Below are 19,444 nucleotides of genomic sequence, written 5' to 3' on the forward strand. Positions count from 1 at the left end.
TCATACCTTATCTCAGAAGACTGGTTAGAGATACAAGTGCCTGTATGTAACAGGTGTTGGGTAAATTAAACGGTAGAGCTTTAATAGTGACTGTAGCTTTGGGCTTGTGCTTTATTTAATGTAATTCCTGGGTTGGCTGCCGGTCCTGTCTTGGTTGTGTTCACGAATTACTTACACAGGTCCCTCTGTGATGGTGGGAATCCCTCTGCTTTGTTTTTGTCGGTCTGCCTTCATTACGCAAGAGGCATTGTCTTCCTTTGACCTGGATGTGAGAACGGAGGCTTTGGCTGTATCATCTGTGCTATTAGATCCCTTCGCCCCAGGTGTTACTGTGAACACTTGAGAAAGAGTTGATACCATTTCAGCAGGGGTAGCTAAACTGAACTGTCCTCCTGTAAAGGTAGGAAATTTAGTTAGACTCGGAGCCAGTCCCTCCCTGGCCTTCTAGGATCGAGTCATCCGCATGTGGGAACTTGGCAGGTTGTAGGCAAGTTTAAGGGAGAAGCAACATGGGCTGCCTCTTCTGTTGCCATATGTAGACCAGTGACTGAGAAGGGTATGGGATGGGAATGGGCTTGAACTAGCTATTTTGGAACTTGGCAAAATTTCCATCAGCAAATATCACAAGGCACGTTAGTGGTGAGTTTGTCGCTTTGATATGTAAGTGGCATGCCTTTTGCACACCCCAGAATTTAACTCCTAAAATCATGTTCAGAAGGTCCTGGGGCTCTGGCATGTCTGATTTTTGTTGGGGTCCTTAAGAGATATCTTGTTGTTATGCAAGTCCTTGGGGCTGACTTGGAAACTAAAAGTAGCAGTTAAGAGCTGTATTTCCCCTTTGGTATTTCTGGTGCTGTTAGCCAGCGTGGACCCTCCCGTCGACACAGACGTCTAGCTCCAATCCGTACTATACACCAGTGATCGTGTGGTTGTGTCTAAAGCAGGGGCTTGACTCTTGAAAAATCACTCCCCTGATATACCTTCCTCATTGAAAGACCAAAAGGAGTGAATTTCTTGCAGATCACTGACAGTGGCTCAGAAATGTGTTTTGATGAGAATGGATGCTAAAATAACGTCTTCAGAACAGCACCATCTTATCCTTGTCGAAACGCTTTTTTAATTACACTGCAAGCACATTGGTGCCTTGTCTGGTACCAGTCTGCGGGCCTGTTTCCTGACCTGTGTACCGTCTTCTCTGACGGTGGCTCTGGCCGGCACTGACGCCTCATCACTCTCCACTAGAGCCGCCGGATGCTCGGAGCCCTCATGAGGCCGGTGGGAGATATTGCCAGTTTAGAGCTGCTCCCCTTCCATCTGCGCAGCCGGCTGTCATCGCCTCACCTGTGATTTGGCATCCTGATTATTGACAAGCGGTAGACGTTGTTTGGCCAGGCAGTTTTACAGCCGGAATCTTAACGGGGACAGGAGGCGTCCTCAGTGACTTGAGCGGCCAAGCCTGCCAGGGTAGAAAAGACAAATAGATGCGGGGAAATCATTTGTGATGCAGTAAAATAGATTACAGAGAAGTGCTTAAAGCTAGCCACAGGCATTAAAGGTACTGACGTCCTTCCTCAAGCCGTTTGGTACCCTTGGTATGGAAAGCACTGCCAAGGTAATGATGGAGTGTCTAAGAGAAGGCACTGGAGCTAGAAGGATAATGAGCGTTTCCACAGATGGTGCTGCTGTGGTGTCAGCTTAAAGGCCCGGTTTCCTTCCTCTCACCGAGTGACTGATTTCACCTCTGTGGATTGATGCCCAGGATCAGTGTTGCCCAGCTCTGCCCAGAGAAGATGCTTCTTAAAATCTCCTTTTCCGGTTCAACGTGAAGATCTCTTGAAAAACGAGTGGAGTACAAGGCTGATGAGAAGCTTAAACCAAATAACCCATTGGAAACGGGCGTTCCCGGTGACCTGATCTGTCTGAACAGGACCTCCGCCTTCCCAGCCCTCCCTGGGAATTGGTGGGATGTTCTCATCACCGCCTGAACTGCTGGTGGGGACCTTGGGGCAGCTGGGCTGTGCAGGCAGAAAGGTGTACTGTCGGTAAAGAAACTGGGATGGAGTATAGGTCAGGGGTTTCCCCACCTTGAGTGTGTATGTATGTGAGTCACCTGGGGGTCCTGATAAAATGCAGATGCTGGTTCAGGAGGCCTGGGGTGGAGCCAGTGATCCTGCGTTTCTAACCAGTCTCGGGCCGCTGCTGGTCAGACCACACTTGGGGTAGTGGGGTTAGAGGTGGAATTAGCTGAGCGTGAGTTTTCTCTGCAGTTGAGGCCAAGGTTGTAAGTTACCACAATAATCAACGAGAACTTCATGAGCTTGAAAACGTGGGAAGGTTTATCATTTTTAGTTTGTGTGTCCTCTTCCTGTCTTAGGCTAGCTGCCTTTTTCCCCTTCAGCCAGCAGCCCACTAACTACCGCTTCGTCTTCTTTAAGTTCTTGCATCACCACGGGCATCTTCCATCCCTCAGGCCCCTGTGGAGGCTATGCGTGACCTCAGTAAAGCCTGCGAGGTTCCTTTAGAAGATGCTGGATTCATAGCAGGAGCCAGGAGTAATGATACCAGATTGAAGCTCTGGGCACTTACACTGAGCCAGATTTTATATAAAAATATTAGAGCTGCCTCTGAAGGCTGAAAGATGTGGATGAAGCCTGGCCCTGCCGTGGACTTGGTTCTGTGGTGGGATGTGGTCATTTGGCAAGGACGTGATGGAACCCGCTGTGGAGGTTTGCTGTGGAGATGAGGTGGTGCCCATGAGTGGCTGGCACACAGAGGGCACTAAGTTGTAACCTCATTCAGCTCCTGCGACTCCATGGACTTGACTTGGCAGGGCAGGTGCGCGGGGACGGAGCCATTTGCTCCAAGTGCCCCACTGACATGGTGCTGAAGCCAGACTGCCTCCAAGCCTGTTCTCTCAACCACCACGTTACCAACGCTGTAAATCCTGTGTACTCGTGTGGTACTAAGTGCTTCACAGAGTGAGGCTGATAGGAAGGTCTGTGTCCTCAAGGAGCTTATGCTCGCATGGTTGCAAGACTGGCACAGTTTCGGTGCTGTCTCCAGTGAGAGGTAGTTTTGAGAGAGGGAGATCCTATTTAGGTATGAAGGTGACGATGTGTCAGGCTGGTTTTTACTGATTGTAAACTTTAAAAGGCACACATGGTTGTAGAGATACAGGAACAGACGCCAATGAGCAGGGAAGTCAAGGCGAGGAGAAGAGGCCCCACACGATTGTCAGGCGAGGGAGGATGGAAGAGGGGACCTGGGCTTGGGGTGGGGTGGGCTTGCCCCCAAGACGTTCTTTCCTGATGCTGCCGTCGTGGAAGCCAGGCCGTTGAATGGGGTTGAGGGTGCGGGGGGTGGGGGAGCTTGATCAGTTCACTCTTGAAATGCAACCCCGTGTTATGGGCACCTGTGACCTAATGGAAAGTGGTCCTTTCATTCCTACCCTGATTTGGCCACCGATGACCTGACCTTGATTTCTATCCGCCCCTCACCTCAGGCCCCCGTGTGTAGTTGTTGTGCAACCTGGATCTGTGACGCTGCCATTAGAGGGGGGGTGTCCTGGGGTTTGCTTGGGCCTTCAGTCCAGCCCCGTGTCTCGCTGCCCCTGGCTTGGGGGTGATTGCCCACCTACTGCAGTGTTGACTCTGCTGAGGCTTTTCTGTCACATTCTTTCTTAAAAGGATGTTCCTTTGAATCCCTGCAACTTTTTTTTTTTTTTTTTTTTGGTAGCTAAACAAATGTGAGTTTGTTTTCATGGTGAAAGTATGTTAAAGTGAACCTTTTACTGCACCTGCACCCTGTAGGCAGGTGAGCCGTTGGAGAGAATGGCCTGGCCCAGTACCTGGTGGCCGGTGGTTGTGTGTTAATTGCAGGTAATTAATGTTATTAGAACTATGTCTGAGTAGGGACTAGGCTGTAAAGACAGCCTAGCACTGCCTCACCCCGCGCTCCCGTTTCTTAGCTGGCAGGCCAGTCTGGAGAGCAGACCAGTGGGATTTACATGACTCAAGGCCACATACACACAGTGGTGTGGAGGGGAGTTGTGTACCTGGTCTCATCACTTGCTCAGTGTTTTCTGTCATGAATGCTCCGCTGCCTGTGGTTTAATTGTTGGATGTTCAGTTAGATCCTGAAAATTTCATCCCCACTTATTTGCAGGAAGCAAAACTGCAGTAGGCCTCTGGGTCAGGGAGGCTTTCTGGTTGAAGCCAGTTGGGGGTGCTTTGTGCTTGGTGCACGATGTTGGAGAAGAAGCTGTTTCCAGCTCGAGTGCCTTCTCCAGGGTGGCCACACTCCAAGGTCAGAGTTTCAGTTCCAAAAGTTTTGGTCAATGCACCTAGATTGAGCCCTTGGGACTCCTCTTGGCCAGACTCCCAGGAGACTGACATTATGAACCTAGCCTGTTGCTTCTGGTGAGAAATAGAATTTCCAGGCCAACTCAGACCCAGGTGGTTAGCACATCCCATCTTTCTATGAAAAATCGGCTGTGGAAGCCAATCACGCACACCTGGCTGGAATTGGAGCAAAGTGAGTGAAGTACATAATCTTAGTGTGTACTTTGGGGCTGTGATATGTACATGTTGCTTTTCCCCTCGGAAAACATCCTCCACCTGGGCCCCTGGCTCACTACCTTAGATGGTGGTGGGGACGTGCTAATTAATTTTATAGGCTTTTTCAGAGCACCTTCCTTCTGCTGAAGTAGTCTCTTGGGTAAATTGATTACGTTATTACTGTGATTAGGCCAATAAAGTGAAATGATTTTCAGCATTTCACAAGGAGAATTCGATTATGTTTTCTGCTTTGCGAGTGATGCAGCTATTTTTTTCTGATTTTTTTGGCCATGCTTAGACCGGTTTATTCCCAGATCCTATCAGCTCTACCTTTGCCTGCTTCCATCATGTATTGCCCACCCTGGAGGGTAGGACACCCTTGGCTGTTGTCTTTGGTGCCTTTTCCCTGGTGCTCTGTCATCTTCCAGTTTAGGTCTAAATGTTGCAAATCCTCACCGTTGAGATCAGTTGCCTTCAAGTATATAAATTCTATTTCAGCTGTTTGTGCCTTGACGTTTCAAAAAGATCTCTGAATGGTTTGTTTCCTGGCTGGGAACACGATGATAAAAACTAGCATTGATTGAACTCTCATTATGCCAGGCACTGTGTTGAGGGCTTTACATGTATCATCTCATGTAATCTTCACGACACCCTGCAAGGGAAGTGTGATTGGTATATCCGGTTTGTAGACGAGGAAACCTGAGATGTGAGAGTATTTACGCAGTCTGTCTGTTTACAGTATTTATAGCTGCTGCAGGGATTCCCACCCAACCAGCCAGTAAGAAACTGGAGAAGGGTGGCATCTCAGCACAGGATGAGAGGTGTCTTTTAGGGAGAAGGGGTGGGTGGGTGTTTGTCCTCCTTCCTTCCATCCCCACTTCCGAATAACCTTTATGAATATTCATTTGGTCACTGCTTCCGATCACTTTACCTCCACTTCTAGGGGAGAAAAGTCAGTATTGTGCGTTTCTCTTCCTAAGAGCAACATGCAGACGTGTCTTTGACTTTGTTCACCGAAGTCAAGTTATTATATCCTCTCGGGTCTCGTGCTGGCAGAGATGTCCCAGATGCTGGCAATTGGTGGTAGGGGTAGGTGCAGATGCTCTGGTTACTGGGAAGATGGTGTGACCCCGTGGAAGCCATCACAGCAGGAGGAGTGTCGAGCTGGCTCTCAAAGGATGTTGTGTAGGAGTTTCTGGGCAGAAAAAAGGAGGCTAGGCAGAGGACAGCACACAGAGCTTGAAGGCATAAAAAGGTGCCTTGGGATAACAGAACAGCTGAAAGCTCGCACTCAGGCTGTGTGAAGAAAGCAGAAGGGAGGGAGACCAGGGGGAGACACAACCTTCATTCTGTAGACAATGGTGAGCCATTGAAACATTTCATAAGAAGAGTGATGTGTCTTAGGAAGAGTCCTCTGAGGGAGGTGAGGGTGTGATGAGGGGGTGGAGTTGAGAGGTGGTTACAAGGCAGACAGCCGTTATCTGGTGGGTCGAATGTGTGGGTGAAGGAAGACGAGTCACAGATGGCAGTTGGCTCTGGCTGGGAAGGGTGGGTGGTGGAGGAGATGGCCTTGGGGGTGAGACATGGGGGGGAAATGGGTTCACTTGGAACCTGGAGAAGAGTGTGGCGTCGTGGGGTACAGGGTGCCGAGCAGTGGGGGTGGGGGCTGGAACTGGTGATGGGAGAGTCACGGGGATCCAGGCTGGGAACTGACTGGACCCCACAGATCACCAGCGTCTAAGGAGCAGACCGGCAGAAAGGATCCCAGGGAGGCAGGTGAGGAGAGAAGGAAGGAGAGATCTGTGGCCGAGACTGGGGGAGAGATGGTGGGTGAGGGTGGCTGGCCACCGTGTCAGCCTGTTGGGGGGAGTTGAGGGGAGGAAATGAGGCCTTTCTCAGGAGCCTTCAGGTCGTCAGTCAGGGTAGTCAAGTCATTACAGAAGGTTATAAAATGAAACAAGGGTCCAGATCTGTAAATCTCATGTAAAAATGTTGGGTCTGAGGCCAGAGGCCTCTCAAAGAGCCTTTTATGCCAGTGGGCTTTGGTGCACCCACTTTGTGTGGGAATGGCGGGAATTAGTCGACTAGACCCAAAGCTTCCTTCCGATCCCAAGAGCCTGTTGCTGTGTGGCCTCTTGATTTGAGGAAGGGGGGGCAGGAGAGGTGCCGGCCACCGCTGCAGCGGGTGGCTGCAGGGCCGGGCTGTGTCTCTGAGAGGGTGTGCGCTTAAGTCGGAGGGTCCGAGTCTCCTGCGTACGGCCCCTTGAAAGTCTGATGTGGTGTCTGACTCAGGCCAGTTGTGGACCAGACATCCCCAATAAAACAGCTCTGATTGGCTGGCTCTGGGGCTGGTATTCTTACACTGAATTCTTGCTGACTTCAGGTGGGAGTTGGATAGATTTTCCCATTCCATTCTTGCCACAGATTCTATGGAAGTGAAACCCATCATGACCAGGAAGTTGCGGAGGCGACCAAATGATCCTGTCCCCATCCCGGACAAGAGGCGGAAACCTGCTCCTGATATCCGTTTGCATCAGGCCTTCATCACTTTTCTCCTTTAGACTGTTGAATCCTTTGCTTTTCCGTTTGATAGACTATACGTGGCCGTTGTCCTACAGAAATTGTCATATTTGGTTGGAAAGCACAAGTATTTATCCATGAGCTAGGGGATGGCTGTTTTATGATTGGAATCCTCAATTGTCACTGCTTTGAGTGGGAAGGATTTTTAGACAGCAGTTATTTGGAAAGGGACTCTGTGCTAGTTTTAACACTCATTGGGAGATTCATCTTAGATCTTCCCACCTGTAAAACGAGGACCGTAATATCTGCCTTTTGTACTTCAGTCAGCTATATCCCCCAAACAGTGGATTGCAAACTGCTGTTTAATTAAAGCAAAAGATTTCAATCAGACATCAAGAAGCCCCTCTAATCATGAAAGTGGGAATGGGAAGGGGACACGTGGGGGAGTGTTGTTTCCATCTCCTCTCGAGGAGCTAATAAATAGCCATTTGTATAGAATGGTTTCGTTATTTGTCTGCCACGGGGGAGGAGCCTAACTTCAGGTCCCTTCATCTTCCTGACTGAGAATTGACACTGCTAGGCAAGGTTAATCCTGTACGTGTGTGGACGTCTCAGATCCTCGGAACAAAAGCAGTTCACAAATTGAGGATGAAATTCTTGACCGTGGCCTGGGCCCTCACGGTTACTGTAGTTACCTATGGAGTCTCATTTCACCTTCTTACCATAGAGGTTTGTAAGATGAGGGGGATGTGAATTCCTTCAGATTCCTGGCTCCACGACATTTAGTAAGAGGATCAGAAAGTTCCAAAAGGCAAACTGTAGAAACCTGGTGGAACATACTCTCACTTTGTAGATTCTCATATGCTGGCACCATTTTGTTGATTTCTATTTGCTTGGAAGCCATCCTTTTCAGACACATTCCTTTAACTCTCAGCACCCCAGCTAAACTACTTGTTAACAGATGAACAGATCATGGAGGATCTGAGAACATTAAATAAGGTACAGTTTGATTTTTTTGATTTATTTGAAAGCTCAGGCTTGATATGGGTTTTCTGCTTTATTTTGTTCACATGTTACTTGTTAAATCACTTTGATACCTTTGACACCTTAAGTTGTATCTGAAATGATTTTCTCTAAGATTTTTTTGTTCTTCCTACAGCTGAAGTCACCCAAGAGACCAGGTAAGTGCACAATGTTACTGGCATTTGTGCAATTTTTTTTTATCATGTTGTTAGAAAAGCATGTGAATACCTGACAGGTGTTGCAGTTTTCAAAAAGAAAACGTTCATCCTTTGCCTGAGAGCAGTCATCATGAAAACTGGAGGGGACCATAAGTGCTCCCTCCCCTGATTTATTTTTTTAACCCTGCTATGTTAAAGTTACTTTTGTCTTTTCCTTAGAATTTATTGTAAGAGAGACATTTAATTTTCCATCTGTGCAGGCATCAGGCATAAGATTTAAGTATACATCCATTTCTGAAAATGAAACCAGCAGGATTTTTCAGTGTTAGTTGCTGTGTGGAGCTCAGTGCTAGGCATGCTCACCCGGAGGCTTTTCGCAGCCTGGTTCTGGTAGGGGCCTCGCGGGCTGCTCCCAGCCCCAGCTTACAGAAGAGGCCGGCCCCGTGTTCAGGGTCCTTCTTCAGAGCAGCACTTAAGGGTCATTGCGAGGCTGCAAAGTAGAATTCTGAACTGACAAGCCTTTTTTTTTTTTCTTTTTGGATTTTAAGCACTGGGATTACTTACGTATCCCTCTACTAGCGAAGTCTTGTGAAAGCAGACAAGATTCTTCTTGCTCTGAATAATTCCGTCCTCAGAGCTGCTGTGGTTCCTAGAGAGGTGCTGAGTTTCTGAAGGCCTGGTGGGGAGGGACTTTTGTAAGTGAATTTAGAGGATTTGAACGCACTGTGGTTATCAGCACTGTGTTAGCTTTGACTCTGTACATACCCAATAACCTGCTCTGCCTCGTAATAAATATTTCTAGAAGTAATTTTCATTTTTATAAATTTGAAGAGATTTTTCAAGTGCTTGCCCATTGGCGCTTTTGATGGTCAGTGGTGTCTTAGTCCTACTCAGTCACTTGGGCAACCCCCTTGGCCTGCCCGAGCCTCAGGTTTCAGTTTCTCTCCTGTGCGGTGAGGTTCATCTTTGCCTTGCCCTCCTCACAGAGTTGCTCTGAGGATCCAGTTAGATGTGGTGTGCAAGAAGTGTGTGGAATTGCCACTTATGACAACTGATGACGTGATTGTTTCTCCCTTTCTAATAGCATTTCAGTGAAAGCATGTTAGCCGGTGGACGCGCGTGCTCGTGACACACTTAGTCACTGAAGTATCTCTTTGCTTCCTCCAGCATCCCCATCCTCTCCCGAACACTTGCCCACCACGCCTGCGGAGTCTCCAGCCCAGAGGTTTGAAGCTCGGATAGAAGATGGCAAACTGTACTATGATAAACGATGGTACGTTCCGAGTAAACACGTTACTTGTTAGAATCTCAAAAGAACCATTTGGAAAGAGGGCTGGGGCTGTCTGTCGTTGTTATTTCACAGCATGGCTGCTGCTTAACGAATGGTGGAGGAACGTTCAGAAGTGTGTCAGGAGTCTTGGATCGATACTGCGTGTTAGCCCTGAAGGGCACGTTTCCCCAGGACGTGTTCTCCTGGTAGTGCCCGCTTCTCTCTCCATGCTGCTGTCACCAAACCAGAACTTGCAGGCTTACATCTTTTCTGCTGCCTCTGAGACTGGGGTCAGGGTTTATATCCCCCTCTGCCCACCCTTAAGTGTGCCCCTGTGTGCTACAATTAATAGGGGAAAATAGGATTGTGTGTTCAGATGAGTCTGCGGAATGGCTGTGTTAACTAAGACCAATGGGTTTCAACACTGTAACACTCTTTGGGTCCTCTGATATGCTCTTGTACACTGTGACTTTCTAAGATGTTATTAGGTGTTGTCTATTTGACCGAGGTAGCCTTTTGCATGCAACGTCCTACAGCACGAGTGCAGTGTTCCGGGAAAGGTAATGGGGGCAGGTGTGTTACTAGTCAATGTTGAAGACGGTTTGAAACCTTTAGACCACCAGTGTTTCTGTTGGGAAGGAAGTGGCAAAACAGTGTGATAAATAAATACTCATGCATTTACTCTTTCAACAAATGTTTACTGTTTGCTCTGTGACTAGGCGTCCTGCTAGGTGCCAGGTTGCCGGGGCCCTGCCACCTTCTCTCTAAATTCTGATTTCTTCCTTCTGTTCGTTGCCTATGTGCAAGATACTCTCCCGAGGTTAAGCCACGGTGGACACGTGTTTGCGTGCTGCTTTTCCAGTTGTTTATACAGAGAATGTTTTTGTGGGGTTTTTTGTTGTTGTTTTTATTTTTATTTTTAAGAACTTTTATTGAGACACATTTAACATAAAATAAACTGCATATATTTAGAGTGTACAATTTGGTAACCCAGTCTCCCAATTCATTCCCCCCCAACCCTCCCCGCATGATTTTTTTATAACTGGAAAGATTTCCTTTGTGATTTATGTTTATTACTTAATCTCCGCTCCATAAGATTTTCCAAACTTGAGAACATTTAGAATCAAGAAATCCCAAAGCAACATGTTATATTTATAGTGTTTCAAAGTCGTTAAGGGACTTTCCATCCTGCTGAAAAGGGATGACAAGTCCCTGGCACAAAGGACAGCTCTGGCCCATGTAAAGTTATCATTTGTCCTATGGAACTTTCAGGAAAATACCAGGGATTTGTGAGTGAACTTTACTTAGATAGCTATGCTTTGGGTGCCTGGTATGTGCACACTGGTATTCCCAGGTGAAATGTGACCTACCAGACAAAGTGAATTTTATTAGACTCTGAACCCTGAGGTGAGCACCCGCTCTACACATGAAAAAGAGTGACTTGAAGGACAATGAAGACTTACCTACCATAAAATTTCTCCCCAACCAATTCCTGTTTTTGTGGGTTATTGTATGCTCTCTGTAATTGTCATCTGTAGTGATTATATAATATTTTTGCGTTTCAACATATTTATTCAACCCAGAATCCCAGAATTAGAATTACGGTTATTTTGAATGTTTCGAACTTTCTTAAAAAAAAAAAAAAAAAACCCCAACAGTGTGTTAGTTGATAACCTTATCATATTGTACTTCTGAAGTTGGCAAAAATGCTTAGAGAGCTAGTCGTGCCTGAAATAAATCAGTTGCACCCGTGAGGTTACAGTGAGTTAAAAACCCAGTGGACGATGAAGCCTGGCTCTGTCTGTAACCCTGATGTTAGTGGCTTCTGCCCCTGTCCTTTGAGGATTCTCTGGCGTTCCTCTAAAAGACCAGCTGTGTTGTATGCTGACGTTGCTCATGAGAACACAGCACCACTAGGTGGCAGGCCCTGACAGCTCAACACACTGAGGGGCAAAATAAGATGAAAAATGTTTCTAATAATGAAAACCAAATAACCTTTAAAGATCAAGCCCACACGTAAGAACCGTCTTCAAAAATGATGAGGTTTATCACTAACATTTTTACAGACCTGTGAGCCTTAAAGCCACGTGATATTTCAAATGATGTTGGTTTTGTCACTGCGTTGCTTCCGATCTTCCTCCTACTGAATAAGGCTTAATCCTTGGACTTTATGAAACGTGTCTTGAGGGTGAAAATGCAGTAAGATAAAATCCTCATTCTTCTGAAGAAAGGCTCCACGGTGACTGGTGCAGTGTCGACAGTGGTCAGGTGGGATGTTTTAGACGACCTGGGCATTTTGAAGGAACGTCACTGTCTTTCTCCCAGTGGCCGCAGAAATCTGGCAAATAAAATGTCTGAGAGCATTTTACTATTTCAGTGACTTTAAAGTTGCTTACTCTGTTGTTAAATATTGAGACTGTCGTCGTTTTCTGTATTTTGTGTGTTTCTCTTCCTTGGCGGTCAGAGTTCATGAGGCATCTGCTGAAAGGTGGGTCCCTCCCTTCCCGTGGCATCTGGAAGGTGTTTGCCGGAGTCCTGGCGGCGCCTGCCCGGTGCAGACCGGCCTCTCACATCTCACCAGGCTTCTGATGTTTGGCTTTTGTGTCCTTGTCAGTTTGGAGGATTTCGTTCTCCCTTCATTTTCAGCAGTCGTGGCCTGTGGCTGAGAGGTCGGCTGAATCCCTTTCCACTCTTTCCAGTGATGTGGAGTATTTTGGTGAAACAGTATTTCTGGCAAAACATGTTTCATTCAATTTTACATGACTTCAGCAAAATGAGTGTGGTTCGGGCTTCCCATCTTGGCCTGAACACTTAAGCTACGTTTCATTTTGAAAGATAAGCACCTTCCCCTGTCCTGGGTCTTATGCTGCTTTTAATACATTTTATGTAAGTTTTCCTCACATTTTGATTTGAACTAATGACCCTTCTTAGAAAGTACTGTGAAAGCCAAGATTTTAAAGTAACTCCCTGATGGTGCTGGTGGACTGTTTTTTCTTTCCTCACTTTAAATTCGGGGCTGCTAAAGTGAATTCACTGAAGTTATCCACTTGCGTGGGTGGATTTAACCCTCCAGCCTTTGCCTGACACAAGAGATTATTAACTCAAAAGAGTGACTTTTTAAAGCTAGAAGTGGAACTCGTTGCAGTTCTGTAGTTGTACTATGGTATTCGTGTTTTTTGGCGGGGGAGGTGGTGAAACTTTAATATCAGGATTCCCAGTAGGATACAAAATTAAATTAATTCTACCCCTTCCCTGTCCCACTTTTTGACCCACCTTCTAAAGAAATTGCTTTTTTTCCATAATAGTAGCAGTGGTTCTAGTTCATTGGGTTTAATAGTAGAGGCAAAGCTTTAAGAACTTAATTGTAGGGATTCCCAGGTCAGAATTTCCATTAGTAATAAAGTCAATTTGACATTTGGGGCTTGTTCTCTGAGGCTGTTTAATGTATTTTTTCAGCAGAGATGAGTTGTAGCTTGTAAAACGGGGTTAACTGGCCAAAAAAAAATGATAATGTACGTTTTTACTAATTTAACTATTTTTGTTGCTTTCTAAACATCTTTTTGTGTCTAAACATATTTTGAATTCCCACCCCCCCCCACCCCATCCCCCTTTTTTTATGAGTGTTTAGAAATTGGCAAGTAAATTGGTGTGTTAAGGCTGTCATATACTTTTTGGTTTCATCTTGAAACCACTGCCCCCCCCCCCCCAAAAAAAAAAGAAAAACCAAAACAGAACCATGAGCACTTTAATTTTTGAGAACTTAATTTTTTTCCAGGGAATTTGGGTAATTTAGTAGATTTGATATCCAGAGATAATGGTTCCCCAAGACCACTGTGTAGTGTGTGAGAACCCCCTGGAGGTCCCAGAGTCTCTGCTTCAGGAATCAGCTGGTTTGGGAAACACGCTGGCCATCTCCCCTGTGGAGCCCACCACAGGTTCAGGGAGCACATGCAGCAGTGCTGGGCGTTCAGCCCCAACCATTCGGTGATCCCAGAGCAGGCAGATTTGGAGGTGGCCAGATGTGTAAGTCCCAGACCGCTTCCCAGGGGTAATAGACCAGATTGCATTGTTTACTTCCAGTGTTTACTTTAAAGTCAGTCGGGTGTGTTGGGGTTTGGGTGCTGAGTGCATCTGAAGAAGAATGCAGGGGAATTGTTCGACTCACCTCCCAGAGTTGTCTTTAACAGACCTTAAGCCGCTAATTTGTGATATTAAGTTTTCTTCTCACCCTTTCTTTGGTTACTTTGGTATTTTTCAGTACCATGACTTATAAGAAAGTACTGTTTACTTTTTAATACAAGTAATACCTGTTTATTCTGAAAAGAAGAAAACTGTGCAATAAAAGGAATATCATTCTTTTATATTTTTTATAAAATTTTATAGTTTTATGAAATTTTAATATACACTTAATAGACATTTTTTTTTTGCTGTGTATTTTCTTCATTGTTTTTTTTTATTTTTTTATTTTTTTGGGGGTACATCAATTTCAATTATCTCTTTTTATACACATATCCCCATATTCCCTCCCTTCCTTGACTCCCCCTGCCTCGAGTCCCCCCCACCCTCCCCGCCCCAGTCCTCTAAGGCATCTTCCATCCTCGAGTTGGACTCCCTTTGTTATACAACTTCCCACTGACTATCCATTTTACAGTTGGTAGTATATATATGTCTGTGCTACTCTCTCGCTTCGTCTCAGTTTCCCCTTCACCCCCCGCCCCCTCCCATACCTCGAGTTCTCCAGTGCATTCTCTGTATCTGCGTCCTTGTTCTTGTCACTGAGTTCATCAGTACCATTTTTAGATTCTGTATATGTGAGTTAGCATACAATATTTGTCCTTCTCTTTCTGACTTACTAAACTCTGTATGACAGATTGTAGTTCTATCCACCTCATTACACATAGCTCCATCTCATCCCTTTTTATAGCTGAGTAATATTCCATTGTGTATATATGCCACATCTTCTGTATCCATTCATTTGTTGATGGGCATTTAGGTTGCTTCCATGTCCTGGCTATTGTAAATAGTGCTGCAATAAACATGATGGTACAAGTTTCTTTTGGGATTATGGTTTTCTTTGGGTATATGCCCAGGAGTGGGATGACTGGATCATATGGTAGTTCTATTTGTAGTTTTTGAAGGAACCTCCAAATTGTTTTCCATAGTGGCTGTACCAACTTACATTCCCACCAACAGTGCAGGAGAGTTCCCTTTTCTCCACACCCTCTCCAACATTTGTTGTTTCCAAATTAATAGACATTTTAATATATAAATTTACCTATCTCTTCCTGTGTGTATGTGTATGATACACATGTAGCATGCATTATGTTGTGTGACACGCACAGGAACATAATGGACAGTTTTTTTTCTTGACTTTGCAGTATATTGAGGACATTTCCACACTAGTAATATACTTTTTTTTTTTAATAAATTTATTTATTTATTTTATTTATTGGCTGCATTGGGTCTTCATTGCTGCATACGGGCTTTCTCTAGTTGCTGCGAGCGGGGGCTACTCTTCATTGTGGTGTGCAGGCTCCTCATTGTAGTGGCTTCTCTTGTTGTGGAGCACAGGCTCTAGGCACGTGGGCTTCAGTAGCTGTGACACACGGGCTCAATAGTTGTGGCTTACTGGCTCTGGGGCACAGGCTCAGTAGTTGTGGCTCACGGGCTTAGTTGCTCCATGGCATGTGGAATCTTCCCAGAGCAGGGCTCGAACCCATGTCCCCTGCATTGGCAGGAGGATTCTTAACCACTGCGCCACCTAGGAAGTCCCAGTAATATACTTCTACCTCACACCCAAGACCTTTCTTTATTGAAGTATTTAGAAAGTAGTATCAAGATGACTTGAGGCTTAGTTACGTGTTGTTTTGTGCTTTTATCTCTTTAATAACTCACAACCACCATAGAATAACTGTGAATGTTCTCCCCTTCTGATTTTATTCTATTACTCAAGATATTACTTGGGTGGTTGGCTTAGATGTGGGAGGGAAACTCAAGTTTGAGTTTTCTGTGAACTAATTCAGCCTTTCCTCATGTACTGTGCAGTTCAGACCTTGTAATATTACATATTTAGCGTGATGGAGGTCCCCTGACCCAGTTTACCAACTAATCCCTGACCAAAAGCAACTTTAAAGCTGGATCTAAACCAATCTCACTGTTCTAATGGAATTTATGATTTGATTTCTTCTAACGGTGTTCTCAGTAAGTAAATTGACTTGGAAACTTGAGTTTCAGCTCCTGAGTAGCAGGTTAGAGTGCTTAGAACGTCGATTGGAAAAAGGCCATTGTGGGAGTGAAGCACATCCTTTACTTTGATATCTTAGCAGTGGATTATTTCATTGTACCAGCAAAACAGAGTCTGTCTTCTCCCCCCACAGAAATAATGATAAGGTGCAGTGCTTTGCTGGGAGATGCGTTTTGTGGAAGTTACATGAGTTAGTGGGTCTGTTAAGCCAACTCTGTGCAGCCAGAATGAACCAACGGTTATGTTCTTGACTGAACTGGGCTGGCCCAGACCAGGGCTGCCAGCAGCAGCTCTGCTGATGTTTCCAACTCCCATCACCCAGCAGCTGCTCCTTTCTCCTGTGGCAGCTGTTACCGACTCTTCTGGGCTTTGGCCCTGGCTTCCTCACTTTCATCCTCCGCCTTGTCCCTGAACTTCTGGAATAAGGTGGAGGTGGTCCTACACTACAGGCCAAGAGAATAGATGCAGGGACTGGAAGTGGAGAGTCTGTCTTGTCTACTCCATTCAGAGCTGCTCTCCTTATGGAACAGGCCAAATCAAATACCCTTTGGCGCAAGTCTGGACACTGAGAACTTTACCTAGTTATTACTTGCCAGGTGTGATAATGTAATATTCATCACTGCCATTGTATTCAAAGCTTCTGACAGCAGGGACCTTGTGGCCTTGTTCACTGTCTACCTCCACCCTCCAGGGTGGTCAGTGGTATACAGCAAGTGGCTAATGCGTATTTGTTGAATGAGTGATCAAAGTAAGTAAGGGCTGAATTTGGCCTGCCTTCTTGTTGATAACTTACTCGGACAAGCACAAAATAACAGAACATTGTGTTCAAGTCCATCTATTCATGTTGTCTTCCCAGCCCTCGTCAGTGTTTTGGGGTGGAGGCAGAAAGTGGGGACACAGGTTTTACTTGAAAAAATGTAGTTTACTTTTTAAACTGGGTGATATAGTCCAAATAAAAAACTAAATGGTTAGTTTTCCAGCTCATTCCTTGGCCCCCTTTTTCACTCTGCAGTGAGCCAAGAGTGTAAGTTTAAACTTAGAAGATTAGGTGGTCATCTAACCTAATCCAAGGATGGAAGCCTTTAAATTAAACCTGAAATCCAGGCTGTTTCTCAAATACAAATGAAATTTCCTTTAGTTGTATTTTTTGTAGTGGTCGTTTTTTTTTTTCTTCCTCCCTTTGCTTCCTTTCTTTATTCCTTTCCTAAATTTGTGCCTTTAACAATACTGTATACTTAAAATTTGTTAAGAGGGTAAACCTTATGTTAAATATTCTTACCACAAAAGCAAAAAGAAGCCACAAAACAATAGTTATAATAAAGAGGATGAGAGGAAGCTTTGAGAGGAGGTGGAATATTTATGGCCTTGATGGTGGTGATAGTTTCACAGGTATGTACTTATCCTGAAACTCACTGTGTTGTATCCATTAAATATGTACTTCTTTTCACATGTCAGTCATACTTCAATAAAGTGATTAAAAAAACAAATGTGTGTCTTGTTTCCTGCAGGTACCACAAGAGCCAAGCCATCTACCTGGAGTCAAAGGACAACCAGAAATTGAGCTGTGTGATCAGCTCTGTCGGAGCCAATGAGGTAAGACCAAACCTCCGTCACCCTTTAGGAAAGCAAAATTGGACAGACTTGCAACCTGAGTGCCACCAAGAAAGTACAGTGGAATCACAGTGTTATATGTGGGTTAGATTCTAAAATCAGCACTTTCAGGCAGAAATTGCACATAGGCAGAATCACCACTGAAAATCCCTTACTTTGCATGACTGCAGTATATGTGGGTTTGTGTAAGCCTTGTGGTTTTGTGAACTCCCTGCAGAGTAATTGAGTTGGGCACTACTGAGATAGACTGCAGGAAAGAACACAAGCAACTCGGTGTGTCCAAATCCTGCTGCTTTTTGAGGCAACCGTCTATGGAGGATGGGACTTACCTGTGGCACATACTCTGTCTTTGTTGCTGTTTCTCTCGAGCTTTTATGTGCACTCAGACTTGTTTCATGCTCTGAGGATCTAACGCGGCACCTGGCACAGGGTGTGGCATGCAGTAGGTGCTCGGTAAATGGGTGCTGGCCTGATGTGACCCACAGGCTACTCCTCGCCTGCTGTCTCTCCAATCTGCCGTGTCCTGTTGTGCTTCTGAACGAGCTACCAGCCTCATATCCTTAGAGACTGGTCTCCTCCAGTCACTCGTGTAGGATGGGGGCTGGTTGAATGTCAGCTCAGAGGGTCATGCTGAAGCATGATGAGACTGGCCTGTGAGTTCTCCAGCTGACCCTTCATTAGGAGGGTGTCAGCAGTGTGTAACTGGTATTGTTAGTAGTCAAAAAACAGTTTGAAACTTTAATAGCTGGTTTGGCTTGATCTTTTATCAGTCCACAAATGTCTGCAAAGAAATTGATTTTTATGTGTCTACCCACTGTAACTTATTTGTGCCAGTGCACAGTAAATCTAATGAAGCTGGATTATGAAATAACTTAAGCCTATTCTATTTGCCCAGCTTCCTGAATTGAAAATGCCCTCAAATGTGACTAGTTTGCAAAATGATTGTTTACGTAGAAGTTAGGGAGAGCCTTCCAGATAAATGAATGTCATTTTTCTCTGGGCTTGGGATCTGTGTGTCATCCTAAGCTAAGTGGGAACAGAGGATCTCAGAGACGTGCTGTTCCCCAGCAGGAGGCTTTGCGATTTCACCATGGAGCACATGTGCCTGCTGGTGTGGGCTGCTCTACAGAGGGAGTGTGGCTTCCTAGTACCTGAACCTAATTTCAGAACCTGTACATTATTCTCTGTGACACCTCGGGACTTTTCAGGAAAATAGAAATGCAAGTTAGAATTTTTTTCTCTCTCTCTCTGTTGAAGATTGTCACCCTTTGACATAATAGAGTGTCAGCAAGGTCTGACAAGGAAACGGTGACACTGAGACATGTCTCCTGGAGGGGAGAAGCCTCAGTGCGTCGGAGGCTTGCAGCTCTGGCAATGGGGAAAACATTTCTCACTTCTTGGAAGTATTCCAGCTCATTTTGCAGGTTAAATCCTAACTGACACTGAAGCTACTTGGCTTTTGCATAACTTGACTCTGGGCATATTTGGTGTGTGGATATTTTGGTGACGGCCTGTTCAGCCTTCCCAGGGGTCAGTTTTCAGTTTAAAATGGTTCTGCCAGGTCCTTTAGAGGCTCAGCTTCATGTGAGGTCTTTATTTTTAAACCAGTGTATTTGACTTTAAAGTCTCTGTTGTTAATCACGTAAGGAAATTGAGATGAAACTGAATAGTTTTGTTTTTGTTAAATAAGCTTTTTTTAAACCTGAAAACTGAATGGGGGAAGGAGGAACTATATCCGTAAACTTGTACTTGCATGTATGGGTGAGATGCAGATCTTTGAAAGGCTTCTACTTTTGTCTCCATCTGATTGCATGTTAATTAGGCAGATGAGAGAATGGTGAGAACCGGTGAGAAGAGCAAGGGGCCTTGATGTCAGGCACCAGCATTCCCATTGGACAAGTGGACTCAGCCGTGCTCTTCTATAAAATGGGGGTGATGACAGTACTTACTCCATAGGGTTTTTCTGAGGATGAAGGAGCTTGGTCAGTTTGGTCAGCACAGTATCTGGCCCCCAGTACCAATCCCTCCCACAGGTTGGTCAGGTGACCGAGGTGGCAGCGCT

General features: G+C 45.4%; 1 protein-coding gene across 1 annotated transcript in view; it reads left to right on the plus strand.

The window, feature by feature from the left end:
• The window catches only part of SUDS3 (SDS3 homolog, SIN3A corepressor complex component), a 33,177-nt gene that overhangs the window by 10,091 nt on the left and 3,642 nt on the right, over positions 1-19,444 (plus strand). The window contains exons 7-11 of the mRNA XM_057745907.1: positions 6,981-7,076; positions 8,014-8,075; positions 8,236-8,257; positions 9,425-9,530; positions 17,280-17,364. Of these exons, the coding sequence (XP_057601890.1) occupies positions 6,981-7,076; positions 8,014-8,075; positions 8,236-8,257; positions 9,425-9,530; positions 17,280-17,364 (371 nt within the window). The remainder of the gene's footprint in view (positions 1-6,980; positions 7,077-8,013; positions 8,076-8,235; positions 8,258-9,424; positions 9,531-17,279; positions 17,365-19,444) is intronic.

This window comes from Hippopotamus amphibius, chromosome 8 (assembly GCF_030028045.1).
Source record: "Hippopotamus amphibius kiboko isolate mHipAmp2 chromosome 8, mHipAmp2.hap2, whole genome shotgun sequence".
NCBI lineage: Eukaryota > Metazoa > Chordata > Mammalia > Artiodactyla > Hippopotamidae > Hippopotamus > Hippopotamus amphibius.